Source organism: Sander lucioperca, chromosome 6 (genome assembly GCF_008315115.2).
Source record: "Sander lucioperca isolate FBNREF2018 chromosome 6, SLUC_FBN_1.2, whole genome shotgun sequence".
NCBI lineage: Eukaryota > Metazoa > Chordata > Actinopteri > Perciformes > Percidae > Sander > Sander lucioperca.
In genome coordinates this window covers 8858024-8873157 of record NC_050178.1, presented here as the reverse complement: position 1 = coordinate 8873157, position 15134 = coordinate 8858024, and the positions used below count along the sequence as shown (strand labels likewise).

At 40.1% G+C, this 15134-nt stretch overlaps 2 protein-coding genes across 5 annotated transcripts; both read right to left on the bottom strand.

Moving 5' to 3' along the window:
- Nucleotides 1-326: 326 nt before the first annotated feature.
- lmod1b (leiomodin 1b (smooth muscle)) lies at nucleotides 327-5088 on the bottom strand. Of its 4 annotated transcripts, XM_036002317.1 has the most exons (5): nucleotides 4974-5083; nucleotides 4484-4787; nucleotides 1960-3399; nucleotides 1570-1893; nucleotides 327-1479 (listed from the first exon to the last, which is right to left on the bottom strand). In XM_036002317.1, the coding sequence occupies exons 2-5, from the start codon at nucleotides 4769-4771 to the stop codon at nucleotides 1453-1455; spliced, it is 2079 nt and encodes a 692-aa protein (XP_035858210.1). In that variant the 5' UTR covers nucleotides 4772-4787; nucleotides 4974-5083; the 3' UTR covers nucleotides 327-1452. The 4 variants fall into 4 exon arrangements, with proteins under 4 accessions (XP_035858210.1, XP_035858212.1, XP_035858211.1 ...); XM_036002319.1 differs by having other exon boundaries at nucleotides 1570-1929; nucleotides 1996-3399; nucleotides 4484-5088; XM_036002318.1 differs by having other exon boundaries at nucleotides 1570-1941; nucleotides 2008-3399; nucleotides 4484-5088.
- Nucleotides 5089-6036: 948 nt separating this feature from the next.
- shisa4 (shisa family member 4) lies at nucleotides 6037-14974 on the bottom strand. Its single transcript, XM_031301777.2, has 5 exons — nucleotides 14683-14974; nucleotides 12737-12914; nucleotides 9096-9232; nucleotides 8813-9004; nucleotides 6037-8234 (listed from the first exon to the last, which is right to left on the bottom strand). Exons 1-5 carry the CDS (start codon nucleotides 14759-14761, stop codon nucleotides 8194-8196), a joined length of 627 nt encoding a protein of 208 aa, XP_031157637.1. The 5' UTR covers nucleotides 14762-14974; the 3' UTR covers nucleotides 6037-8193.
- Between the last annotated feature and the right edge of the window lie 160 nt (nucleotides 14975-15134).

Genomic DNA, 15134 nt, shown 5'->3' with positions numbered 1-15134 from the left:
AGAGATTATTTAAATTGACTTAAGTTGTCAGAATGCACATGCAGTAGGCTATTACAGGAGTCCTTTAAATATGTTATTTATGTTGCAGGTTAATTGTTGCTATGGATACATTTATGTATGGCTCTGTATATACTGTGCATATTTTCCTAGCAAGAGCTAGATCTGAAGTGGAATGCACACAGTGAAAATGGAAATACCCAAGTATAAATATTAACAGTGAACAATTTCATATAGAGCATAAACCAACTGAAATGAATGACAGCTTATTTTCAGTTGTATTTCATTTTACATATACTGTACATTCTCATTGTGATATCAGCCAGGCATAACATTACACTTGTGACTTGTCATTGCAAACATACCACAATCTTTTATTGAAGACATACAGGCTCTGTAAGAAAGGCATGTGTAATCAGATATGAAAGAGAGTCCTCCGTTACAGAGTGCACATACAGTATAAGTGCCTCTCTGATTTTTGTTTATCACGTTAAATTCCTTTTTGAAATGACATTCACTTAAAAGTATGGCATAAATCAACAGGAGGGTTATTATAAGCCAGTAATGGTTTTACAAACCCCCCTAAGGTTAAGACATGTGGGTGTATTACATTACAAGTTTTGTAAGGTATTCAAACACCAAGGCAGAATGATTCTGTACAAAAAATAACATCAGATACTGAAGGACAGCCATTTGCACTTCCTGATGAAAATGCATTATATAATTATTTTCATGCTCAAACTCTTTCGTCATGCACCAGGATTCCTCTGGGGCGCTTTCCAATCCATTAAACCCTGCCTGAGATTTCTTGAGATTTGGCAATGAGACACACAAAGACCACCATGACCTTTTTTTCTTACCCAGATTGTTTTAAGTCAGGCCGCCATGTTTGTTAATTCCCTGATATTTCCACCATTTCAAAATTCCCAGTTTGAACAGATTTACAACTTACAAGTATAAGGTGGATTTCCTCTCCACAAAAAATATATGGTCAAATTAATGTCCACTATATCACTGATAAAAGTTTTTGTATATTAGAATTTCATAAAGTTATTTATATCTCTTAATAAGCTCATCACACATTCCCACCACGCTCATATTCAGATGCATACACAAGCCAACATGTTATATGATCGGCTTCATATTATCTAGTGCAAATAACCAGCAAAGCGTCAATATGTACTGAAGACAAACAACTACAAAACTCAAGGCACTCTATGCAGTCGGCTAATAGAGAGCCCTGCATCACCCATTCTCCATAGAGTCCTTTTGGTCCAGTGTTTTTGGGGAGAACTCATAGTGAGGGCTAGTCATCTGACCGATGGGCATCTCATGCTTCACTTTCTCCATCCGTCCAACGGCGCAGTTCTTCGACTGCATCTTGGGAGTGTCGAGTTTATCTCATATCTATTCTCCATCTCTCTTCTTTTTCACTTCATATTCCAACAGGAAATATTACTGCAACCACTTTGGCACTGGCACCTGTGGGGAAAAATAAAATGTAAGTATGTGAGGATATATTATTGTAGCTCCACCACAAGATACCTAAATCCATAAACCCATCATACGTACCTTCTTGAGTTGTTTCTTATCGCTTCCTCTGATCGAGGCAAGCAGTTGGTCCCTTGAGTTCTTACAACCTGCTGGGCTTTTTCCATCCAGCTTCCTCTGCGACACCGGGGTCAGAGAGTTCCTCAGGGCGTCTACATCCAGCATAGGAGGTGGAGGAGGTGGAGGTCCACCCCCAGGAGGAGGCGGAGGTGGAGGTGGAACCGGACCTCCAGCTCCTCTTTTAGGAGTCAGCTTTGGTGATGGCATAGGTGACGGTATGGGAGAAGGTTTGGGGGAAGCTCTGGGCGAGCTTCTCAGAGATCCTCCACCACCCACCTTGGGTACCTCCAGTGTGCCCTTCTTCTCCCCATTGGCCTGGGCCTGCTTCTGCTCCTGCAGGCGCTTGGGTACCTCCAGTGTGCCCTTCTTCTCCCCATTGGCCTGGGCCTGCTTCTGCTCCTGCAGGCGCTTCTGCCTCTGTCGGTCCATGTTGCGACTCAGTATGTTTGTTGTAGTCATTCTGGGTCCAGCTAACTCAAAGTGGTAGCCCAGTTTGAGCAGGGTGGTGTTTTCTTTCAGGATCTTGGTCATCTCCATCTCCGTCTTCCCGCCACAGACGTGACGCTGGTTTTGAAAGCGAAGCTCAGTCAGTGTGGAGTTGTGTGGTAGCGCCTGGATCAGAGACAGGATGCCCTTGCCAGTGAGATGGTTGGAGTCCACATTGACACTGGTAATAGTCTTGTTGCTGCGTAGCATGCCTGCGATGGCATAAGCCACATGGTCGTCCGCACGGCAGTTAGCCAAAGCAAACGTCTTAACATGGGTGTTCTTGTGCAAAGCCTCTGCAAACTCAATGAGTGTTTTGGTCTTGATGACTTCTGAGTTGTTGACGTTGAGCTCAGTGAGGGAGGGGTCGTTGCTCCGAACCTGCTCCATTAGCTCATCAAACATGCTTGAGTCTTCGTCCTCCTCCTCTTCCTCTTTCGCCTTGCTGTGTGGGGTGTTTTTGGCCACACAGTTGCCAGGTTTCTCACTTTCCTCTACTTTTTGAACTTTTCCTTTACTCTCCTCTTTTTCTTTTTTCTCCTCTCCTTTCTTCTCTGTGCTAATCTTCTTCTCCTTCTCTTTCACGTGGTCACTATGGTTAACCAGCTCTTCTCTATCTGTTCTTTTCTCTGCCTTGTCATGTTTCACCTGCACCTCGCCCCTCTTCGATGGTTGTCGCTCAAGTTTGACATCAGGCTTGTTTTTATCTTCAGCTTTTTTCTCCTCTGCTTTAGGCTTCTTCTCTTCTGATTTACTCTCTGGAGCCGGGCTGTCTTGTGCCTTGCTCTGCTTCTCCAACATTTTAGAGACAAGTCCTTGTGTCCTAAAACTCTCTGATTTTCTCTCCTTTTCCTTGCCCACTTCCTTTTCATGTTTCTCTCGTAGCTTTGAGATAATGTCTTTGGTTTTGCTCTCATCTCTTCTCCTGCAGTCTTCTTTCTTCTCTTTGCCGTCTTCCTTTTTTTCCTGTAACTTAGAGATCATATCCTTTGTTTTGCTACCTGTGCTCTCTCTGTTTTCTCTCTTGTCTCTTATCTTATTGTCCTCTTGTTTCACCTTCTCTTTGGTCTCCTCTTTCACCTCACTCTCTCTACTTTCCTGCTTCCTGTATCTACTCGAAAGCCGACTTCGCTCCTCTTTATAACTTTCGGGACCTTTGCTGTTTCTTTCGTCCACCTTAATATCTCGTTCATTTGAGACACTAGCTTCTCTTTGTAGCCCGACTGTCATGTCATCGTTCCCCTCCTGGCTCAGGCCCATCTTCCTCAGATATTCCTGCTTCCGGCTCTCCTTCTTTGTCTCACCCTGCAGGAGGACATATATGTATGATGTGGAACATTATATAAGTGTTATGTCTGAAAGCAAAGCAGTTAAATATATGCCAATACCAAAAACAGTTATAGTGTTTAATCAAAAAGGAGTGTGTCAACAAATGTAGTGCCCTAAAAGAAATCACAATAGATACAGAACAAGACCATAATAATGCCATTATTAAAATCAGTTATTGGGCTATACAGTAGAATTTACAAACATACAGTATGTAATGCATGTAAAGTATGTATAGTATGACGTAACACCTAATACCCATGCAAATACTGTATTCCTTTACTGTCAAACAGCTCTTTGTCCATCTGCTCACTGTAAACATGCATACTCTCTCTGATACAATAATGGCATGTGTGTTTACAGTGAGCAAAGGGACAAGGAGCCATTTTTATAGTGCAGGGATACATTTGCAACGAGTACCTTGCAAAGTGTTTTATTTGTGAGTCTCCATCTGTTTTGCTGTGTGAGGCCGTGGCCCTGGCAGATGTATCCTTAAAAGGCAGTGAGCGTAGGAGCAATCAACCAAGGAATTCCATCAGCCCGGGATTAAGAAGCTCCGCAGGGCCTCCGCTCCATCGACTGAAGTGCCTCTCCTTTAAATACACAAACTGCAAGAAACCTGGCTCCCTGACACTAAAGGAAGGATGGCTCTTTTATAGCATGTCACAGGAATAAAAGAAATGGTTTGGTGTGTTTCTGATGCTGTTTGCCAATGCATGTCAGCAAGCTTTAAGAGTGGAAAACAATATTTTCCCTGGCACAGAAGCCAACTCTATACTATTTATGAGCTGATGGACTCAGGGTGTATGGGGTCCAGTTGGCGCTTTGCTTCAAGCAAAATGAAAGATAGCACATTAAAGCTATCATTAGAAATACCTCGGGGACAGTGGATGTTACGTAATCTATCAGTTGTAAGTGCGTACATTGTTGTTTGATTTAATAAACTCCTCCAAAGCCACCCATCTGCTGGTCATTTTTATGAAAAACGGTTCAAATACAAACATCTGAAGAGAGTTAAAGGTCAAATCCAAAACAAACCCAGATAACTTAGGCATTCACAAACCTCAAATGACTGTTCCCTCTCACTGAGCCTCCCTTTTCGGTCACTCTCCCGTCTGCTGTCAAGTTTAGCGTCCCGGACATTGTTGCTCATAGGTGGCTGCACAGCTTGGCTATCCCCTTGGACCATGATCTTCCCATCCTCTGGCTTGATGTCTGGCACTTTCATCATGTCCTTCTCCAGCTCCTCCATCTCCTCAGGGGAGAGGGTGGACAGCAGGTTGTCCAGGTCTGGGTCCTCACTGACCTGGCGGCCTGTACGGGTCAGGCCTCTCACCTTTCTCCTGGACATGGTTGTCTAAAAAAATCTGGGGTAAAAGCCCGTAGAGAAAAAGAGAGAAATTTGGTTCCTTTGGAGGGGCTGAGGGTGTTAGTATAGTAAATCTCTTTATTTAAATCTGATTATTTAGTAATTTCTCTCCTATGGTGAGAAGTTGAGTATTCCCAAAGCTGGCCAAAGCTGGTGTCCTGCTGTCCCGTCGCGTCCCGCTCACCAAAAAGACACCAGAGGCATCAATCCTGATAAAAAGAGGCTGGACTCTCAGTCTTGCAGTGAGGGGTAGCAGTGATGAACTGCAAGAGCCTCGCATCATCAAAGTGGACTGTGAGGCTGGGACATTCTTCAAAATCCTGTGAAAGTGCATGTCCTTATTTAGCTTAGGGTACACACTCCTTTAAAGGTAATGGGAAGGGCTGAAGTTTACAGAGCTGCCAGAGCAGAGTTACACAGACTTCCTATTACACAATTTATTTTTATATTGAGAGCAGTTCCTAATTTTTTGTTTAGTAATGAATCTAATTTTAGCAGTTCAGAATTTCACATTAGATTTTCTGCCACAGTGAGAACATCAGTGTTCAATCAATATGTGCAGCGAAATGCAGGTTGGCATACTCTTGAGGCTCTGCTAAAAGCCTGGTGCAGAATAAACAATAACCTGATATCCCGCTGTTTATTACACAAAAGGCGCTAAAATTCATAAACTTGGTACATTTTTAAGCCGCACTAATAATTAGATTAAAAACAAATGACTACCTGAAAGTAGCCAAAATGTTTAAGTCAAGATGATTTTAGAAAAATAGTCTGTTAAGGTGACCAAAGTAAATAGAAGATGTCAACAAAGTAAATAAATGAAAAAATAAAATAAAAAAATTGAATATGGGTACAAATCAGAAAAAAATATAATGAATTGTTTTTTTTATAAATATATGTAATGTATTAAAATGCTACTTGTATATTGGCCTGGTGTGCAGGTGGACTGTGTAATGTTTTAAAATATAAAAATGTAAAATGTACATGTGTCACAGTTGTAAGGCAGACCATGCAATAAAATCTTGTATAGCTTGAGCACAAATATGCAAATGGGAAATTTAATTTAACAGGTTTTTTTTGGATTAGATGTTGATTGTGATAACGAAATGAATCAATTCTGCCAAACGTGAACATATTTAACATTGTTTTGGAGTAAATATGGACATCTAGTGGTCAAAATGATGTAAACACATACTAACCCCTTTTTTCAAATGCTTCATAAGAAAAAGGCACATCACACAGTTGTATTTTTACATTCCAAAGTTAAATTTTATGTTAATAGAAATAAAAACTTTTCACTCACTTTATATTACAATGTCATACAACCCATATGACAACAGACAAAAAGCCATAGATCTAGACAAGTTATTTTGCCAACTGATGTCAGTTTCAGTAAACACACTCATGGAGTTGGTCTAGAAGCACAAACAAACAGAAACATCATTGATCAAATGTTATGTCAAACTACATATGAAAGCATCTTACCAAGAAAAGTCCAGTGTTCTCTGTGCTTTACAAAGGCTCAACAAATCTGTACAAATGGACGTCGCCATGGGAGGAAACAATTTATGCTGTAAACTAGCAGTACTAGTTCTTTTTTTTTTTTTTTTTTTTTTTTTTTTTTAGAGACAAGATACAGCAGTATCTCTCAAGGAAAAGCTTCAGGCTTCTCTGATCAGCATGATGACAGTGTTTTGTTTTATTTGACTTTGAGGTTGAGATACATTACACCTGAATAAAGATAATTATTACCCATTAGTCAGACAGCTTACTGTACAACACATGCTTGAGATGTCATGTTTTACAGTTCATACATCTTACAAAAAGCACAGGGCTGTCCAAGATGCTAAACTAGACTGCTAAACTATAATTACAGGTTACAGGCCCTGACCTCACTGGAACCCGAAACCTTAAGTGTGAATTTAAAGGAATAGTTTGACATTTTGGGAAATACACCTATCTGCTTTTTTGTATAGTAACGATGAGAAGATTGATTCCATGATATCTGTTGAGATTGGTATTGATCTTCTTCATCTAACTCTCAGCAAGAAAGCAAATAAGCATATTTCCCAAAATGTCAAACTGGTACTTTAAAGTGAGGTGGTCAGAAAAAAATCAACTTTCTCTGACCACAAGTCCACAAGGGGAGAACCCATTCACAGAAAAAGGTAACCTCAATAATAAGAAATACCAAATGCTAAAACATCATATGTTATGTTACAATAACAATACATTATGTTTAAAATAACTTGTTACAATATCATAAAATATTCAGCTGAAGAACAAATTTACAAAATATGTATTTAAATAGTCTCTTTTTTTCCCGTTGTGGTTAATTTTTCTAAGGCGGGACATTTTGTTTAAACCAAGCAGCATGACCTGCAACTCCCCTGACCTGATATGTTACAAGAAATAACAATTTAACATGAATTTCACTGGAAAACATACCAAATGGCATTATGGGATTAATCTAAAGACTTCTAATTCATTTAAAACCAGAAAAAAGCAATAGAGAACAGATAACTTTGACTGGGGTAGCATGCTGATGAGATGTTACATTAGAATTAAGCAGCTAATATACTACCATGAAGTAAATTAGTCGAGCCAGATACAAAAAAGAATAAACAAAGTTGAAACTAGCAGGTGACTAAAGGCCTCTTACACAGAATTAGGAGTACCATGAAATCCTTTAGGCCGTCTGCAAATTTAAGACAGTGTCACACTGCCTTTGAGCATACATGTCACCTTTTTAATCAAACATGCCATTTGTTTTTCACTTTAGTCTCTACCACATTACGAAAAAAAATAAATAATCTAATACAGAAATAAAGACATCATGTCATCATATTTGGAGAGTGTGTGACCAAGAATGTAGCCTTAGGGAGGTATCAATTCATTCAAATTTAACAAAAGTGAGGAAGTAAAGCATTTTTGCCTTTTATAAATAAAGAGGGAGTGCATTATCATTTTTATGAACCCCTTCAGACCCCTGTTCTGTAAGGTGACACCCTGTTTTTGAGGTAAGTGTGTCAGAGCACAAGTGGCAGCACAGAGTCGAGACGCCAGCCAGATACCTCCTCACTTTAGGGAAGGTGTGACGTCTCTGCAAAACCCGCTGGGAGCAATCAGGTGTCGGGTTGCAGAACACAATTTGAGTTGCGTCAATACTCCAGAAATGTAGGACAACATTGTACGGTAAATAAACATAGAAAAACCTTAAAGTGCCTCCAGTTCTCTTAAACAGACAAACCACTGCTAGTCGAGCTGTAGCGATTGAGTGTGTGCATGTGTGTTTGAGTGTGAGAGAGAGTGTTGCTGCCTTCTCCTTTTGAAACAGTCCTTTCTCTCAGTTGCTGTTGTTTCCCACTCTGTGTGTGTGCATGTGTGTACTGTAGATGAGCCCATCAATGACCAGGATACTGAGGTGGAGAGTAAGGTGGAGGGGCTGAAAAATAAGTAGGTAGAAACATAAAATAAAGTCAGAACTTCAATGGAGTAAAGTGGTGACTAACATTGCCATCTCTAGTGTTGTTAAAAATGTAAAATTTGTGATGGCACTAGTGGAGAGAACATGGAGTCATTTGAATTAAGAGGGGTATATGCCCATGGTAGCATTACATGTGCAAATGTCACCATATTCCTTTGCTATCTGCTTTTTAAATCAGATATACTGTACTGTATCAAAGTTGACTTTTTTTAACTGTTGGTGGTGTTAGAGGGCAGCGTCAACACCCTATGGACAATTAAATACTCAATAGATGTTATGGCAATCTGTCCAGGATGTAAAAAAACAACATCACCATCCACCAGGGCTGATAGCAGGACAATAAACACAAGCACAAGCCACTTCACTTTCCCAAAAGTAGGTAACACAGTTTTTATATAATATATTGGCACATTTTTTGTTTGCATTGATTTATGTATTTGTAAAAAAAAGTAGTCTTTGTTGAGTTTTTTTAGACTAGTTTTTGTTGTTAGAGCAGATCAACAACATATGGACATATTATGTAATGCTACTCTTACCCTGGCTGTATGCAGGATCCATCAGGTGTGGTGGATAAGGTCCAGGCTGCATCATCGGGTAATGCGGAGGCATGCCAGTGTACAGTGGCGCCATTGGATAACCTGCATGTGGATACTCAGAGGGTCCCAGTGGTTTTCCATAAGCATCATACATGGGCTCCACTGGATAGCTGGCCATGGGGATCTGCTGGACTGTGGGTCAAAAAGTACAGACTGCTGTGAAGGACAACTATGACCTCATGGTTGTCTGCACAAGCATGGACATAAAGAGTAGAGGTCTCACCATCATAAGGTGTCCTGCCCCTCTGCTGCCTTCTCTGGTAGAGGTAACAGCAGGAGCACATGAAGCAGCAGACCATGGTCGCAATGATCGCCACAAACAGGAGGACGGAAGAGGCAATGCCAGCTAAAGTGGTGGGGCTGAGAAGATAGACAGAAGAGGACTTAAGTTACAAAGCATTTCCTTTCTTAGTTTGATCATCTCGCCTCACGTTGTCCGCCCCCCCCCCCCCCCGTCTCGCTAATTACAACCCACTTTACAGGAGGATTAAAGTAGAAATGGCCATGATGTGAAGCTTTTGATTTAGACACGCTGTTGACCACAGACTGACCCTGAAAGCACATCCCACTTAATGACGCACACCCTGCATCTCTCGGTCTCTCTACCAGATTCCATCGCCTCATAGTCAAGCAACAAAGCCCTCCATTTCAGCTCAGCCTCTGCCACCCATTGGGCTAAATAAGCTGCAGGTTGTCTGCTCGCTACTGGATGATGGATGGTTTCCAGTGCTGTGGAGGGAAAGTGCCATGTTGCAGTCTCTCGGAGTACAAGCTTGCTTAGTCCAGTATTATCATGATACCTCACAGGGGATAGCTGATAGAACACATAATGAGAACATCTTACACTGTCGGGACCAAAGCAGGGTCATTAAGTCAAATGCAGCCAATGGGACATGAGAACAGGCCAGTTTAAGAGCAGGGCTCGACAGTAACAGTTGCAATTGGCAACCATTTTGAGATATTGGAAAACCAATTCTTGGCCTTTTTAACATGTAAAAAATAGGGACAGCAAAAAGTACATGACAAAATAAATATCTTAAAAAAAAAAATGTTGGATTAGTGACATTTAAAAATTGCTGTTACAGTCAGAACTGGAACCAGACAACGGCATGTGACACGTGTGCAAAGGCAATTGTTTTAGAGACAATAGCGAAGCAAATTAAGTTGTTTGACTGACTAAGCCGTCAACATCGCAAACAAACGTGCAAATTGATCCAACCGAACCATGTAAACCTGAATAAAAAAAGCAAAAATGACATATAACAGCATAGTCATCTTATTTACTCAAAATATAAGGTGACTAAAAATGGCAACCGTATTTTCTGTTTGCCAGCCTGGCAACCACTTTTAAAAGTTAGTGTTGAGCCCTGAAGAGAGTCCAGACTTCAAGCAGAATGCAGGGTGATGGTGGACAACATTTTCTATATACACGTTTATACAATTCCCTTCCCATTTATATTAAATCCCTTGTACACAAAGCATTGTCACCCAAGAAGTGATGCAACTGTTTAAAGTGCCCATATTATGAAAAAATCACTTTTTCTGGGATTTGGGGTGTTATGTTGTGTCTCTGGTGCTTCCACACACATACAAACTTTGAAAAAAATCCACCCATGCTGTTTAGAGTGAGATACGGTTTCTGAATGTGTCCTGCCTTCAGTCTCTGGGTGAGCTGTTCAAAATCGGCACGGCTTGTGACGTCACAAGCCAAAACGAGCAGGCTAACCGCAACCATTTGCTCGTAGCGTTAGCATGCTAACGCTAATGCTAACATGCTACCTCGTTCTCAATAGCAAAGCACTGCTACAACACACACAAGTTCACCATAATCTACAAAAGAACTACTTACATGTGCGCCCTCATTTAGAAGTCTCCCAGCTAATCCTGCCTTGTAACTGACCGAAGTTGTAGAAACAGCCTTTCTTTTACTGTCTATGGAGCTAGCTAGCTGACATGATCTACATCTGAGCTACTGAGCATGTGCGAGTGTAATCAAAGATAGTACAGAAGAAGAAGAAGAAGAAGAAAAGAGGTCTCACTCTGTAGCTAAAACAGAGACCAGCTGAAAAGAGGATCTGCAGCAGTGAGAGAGAGCGGTGCAGTACAACAACAATATGGTGTTTTTTGAAAATTAAACCATGTAAACCTATTCTGGTACAACCTTAAAATACAATTATGAACCTGAAAATGAGCATAATATGGCTGCTTTAATGTTGATATATACACTATTATTAAATCTGATATCTGCACACACAAGACACTTAACTCATCACCAAATTCCGTTATTCCAGTGCAGTTTTTTTTATTTATTTTTGTTTTGTTTGTGATTGTTTCTTAATATTACTATTTATGTATGATGCATACATTTTGTTGTAAATCTGTTACATTACATTGTGTTGAAACTCTGAACCTAGCCTTTTTCATCTGACTTTGTATAATAAATTGCTGCAATGTTTCCCTCCCAGATGATGTATCTGTGTGAACCAACCTTGGACCAATGCTCCTTTCCTTTGGTGCCCCTTATCTATCTACTGTCACCTCATAGAAATGACTGGAACAACTGTTACTGACAACATGTGTATACTCTAGTGTGCTTCATCAAACCTTCAGAACATTGTAGACCTGATTTCTCCAAGTGCTCGTGACTGCTTTAAGAATCAACTGAAGGTCAAGCCAGTAGATGATAAACTAGCATACAAAGTTTTGATGTTTTTTATCCACACTTATTCATATTCTCTAGTAATTACCTTTGTGACTGTGACACTTGAATTTTCCAGTGTGGGATAAAAAAAGTTGATCTTATCTTATGGTGTTATGAGGTTTACTTATAAGCTTTTTTTTTTTTTAATGCTTCTTTCAACCGCCTCTCACTGTCTTTTAGCAACGAATGGACCAGGCTCACGGCAATACGACCGCTTGTTTCACACTTAGGTCACATAATGACACCCATTATATACATGATGACAGTTCCATTCACTAATAAAGAAAGTGAAAGACAGTTGCAAGCTCCAGAAAAACAGTAAGTGGACCTTGGAGGTTAAAACTAATTTGTCACACATTCGTTTCTATCATTTTTGGAGGCAAGATGTTTCAGAGTTGTAATCACTTCAGAGCTACAATAGTGCATTAGATGACAGTTATCTAATAATGTGAAAAACTAATTTAAACATGTTTTGCAATACATTTAGCATTTAATGTTCCTATATTTTACAATAATACATCATTGCTTAAATCATTGCTTCTAGTAAAGTGTATGGCTACAACTAATAATCTATAATTTTATAATATTTTTTTATAATATAAATGTATCTTTTACTTTTACTTTATAAAATGTGGGGAAATTGTCTCACCACTTTGTCGGAGCACGGGGTGACATTCCTTATCTTATCTGACCAACATTTCAAAACCCAGAGCTATTTAATTTACAATGGTATAACAAAGAGAAAAGCAGCAAATGTTCATATTGTCATTCCATTATACCCACATTTATAATAGTTATGAGTAATTTTATTAATAATTTCTGTATTTATTGTAGGTATTATTCTCTCTCCCCTCTATCTGTAAAGTGTGAATTACAATGATATAATTGAATGCCTCTTGCTTTGTTTTCACTTATTAATTTGTCAGTATAGTGTGTACTTTGCATGGATGGATTTGTGTTCATAGATGATAGAGGACACATATCATTGTGCAGACTGCGGCAACCAATTGTAATCAACAAAAGTAAAAAGTGTCCGTCTTCAGAAAACAAAGGATATGTGATACTGCAGTGATAGCCTTGAATTGTGAACAGAAAGACAAACTCTTTGGGTTCAGTAAATTAATAAATAAGTCATTCAAATAAAACCCTGCTGCTGCCCCCACCTGAACTGAAAGAGCATGCAGCGTTTCTGCTCCCTCTCTGGGATCATCTTAAAGGCGTCCAGGCAGCAGTAGCGCCGGTGGCAGTTCCCACAGCAAAACGTGATGAGAGGGCAGTCGAAGCCGTTGTGCCAGGTGCCGTTTTTATCCACGTACCACAGACAGTCCTCGTTCGCACTGACTGCAAAACAAATATAACACAAAGTGTAAGTGGGATGACACTACAGGGAAGATGATCAAAAAGAAACAAGGAAGCAGAGAGAGAGAGAGAGAGAGAGAGAGAGAGAGAGAGAGAGAGAGAGAGAGTATAAAGGAATGGAGCAGCAGGTCAAACTTCAGTTTAGTCCTCCTTACGATCTCTCAGTTTTACCGACATGCTGTTGTTTCTGTTTTATCACACATTTTCAAATTGAGAAAATTACTGATTGGTTCACTTACAGGCACTGCTTTGTTCTGCCTTCAAGAGAATAAATATTTATTTTGACCATGTTCTGGCTTTTCTTTCTTTACAGATTTCTTATTCCAGCCAAACAGTCATAATGCATTATTCAACAGTTCACTGTGGCAGAGGTTAAAAACTAATTAGGACTTAAGTAAGGTACCCAGGAGATTTAAAGGACTTGTGTCTGAAATGAAAAAAGGAGTCAATTTATTTATTCTAAAACTTCAACTATGGATTATTTTTTATTATCATTTAAGTTATTGTTTGGTTTATAAAACATACAGTAAAAAACAACAACAAATGCTTGTCACAATATCGTACAGCCCAAGTATGACATCAGCAAAATGTATTATTTTGTCCCACCAACAGTCATAAAAAGCAGCACAACTGAGAACCTGGACCCACCCAAATTGTTTGCCACTGTAAAGGACGATTTAATCAAGAACTACACATCATGTACCTTTTTTTAAATTATGTTATAGTTCTGTGGTCTCTTGGGAGACTAAAGTTCACATACTTACTGATAAACATTCTGCATACTTCTTTCATGTGGATGAACACATAGTAAGTCCTATATTGAGTTGGAGGGAGCTAGCTAGTATTCATATTATTTTTCCACAACATAGAATGTAAGGCACACTAAATTACAGCCACCTGTGCAGGCTGCTAAAAGTCACACCGATTTGTACATTTTACGTGAGTTTTATGTGTCTGGGGAAAAAACTGACACATTAAGTGTTTTTGACTATACAAAAAACAAACATTTATCCTGAGGGAGGCAGCTGCAACAACAACAACAGCAGCAAAAACATACTGCCAGGCTAATGTTAACAATATAGCTACCAATTTTTTGCTATACAAGCAAAAAGCAAACAAAAACCCGGCATAATTTAGGTAAACAAACACACAAAAACCGTAAGACTATTTCACATAGGACTGAACAAATGAATGCTAGTATTAAATGTAGTCGGACACTAACGTTAAACCATGTCTGTTTATTAATAACATACATTAGCGTTAAACTGTGAACGGTTTTCCAATTTCGTTTTTCCTAGGATGGCGAAGGCATGACCCGCCCACTCTCCCTCTGATTGGCTAGCACTCGCTGCCTGCTCTGGTTGGGTTGGTTAGGTTTAGGCAAGAGGAGTGGGATTGGTTAGGGTTTGGGTATAACATGTCAGAGTAAACATATCAGGGGCAGATGAGGGCAGGATCTGCCTTTGCCGTCCTAGGGCAAAAAAGTACTCGCAAACGGTTTACCGTTAACAGTTTTCCAGGCCTAAAATAAATATCTAGGTTATGTTAAACAGCCAGAAAGCAGCATGTGATCCTGTTGCCTGCTGTGAGCATGGCTGTGAGGCTGCAGGAAGATGCAGGAACCGCCAGAGTCTGCTTGTAACGGCTAAAATAAATAACGTCCATTGCTGGCGGAACAGACGTTAACAGGGATCTGCATTTAAACCCGTTAGCTAGCGGCGCGCGGCCTGGATGAAGACCCATTACTTACCCTGAGAAGTGCAGAGGACGATGGTGAGCAGCGCTAAAATCAGCGCGATGAGGGACATGTTGCCCGCTGGAAACATCATCCTCGTCCTAATTCAAAACCAAGCGAGCGATATTCTAAAGATGTACAAGTATAACCAGACTAACGGTCGTTCACAGACATTATCCTGGCTCGGGAACAGCATAGGAGATGGGACGGCGTTTACAAGCGGTAATTTATCCGTCGAAATGACATATCGCGTCTGTGACGCCGTTCACCCGGGACGAGACGAGGATGGTGTTGCCTTCATGTACTGCCTGAAACGTCGGGAACAAAATTCACCATGAAGAACAAGGCCGTTTCAAGATCTGAGTCATCCTATGACATTTGTGCTAAAGCAGTGGTGGAAGAAGTACTCACTCAGATCCTTTAAAACTATAGTCTAAAAAATACTCCATTGCATCCTGAATTCAAAA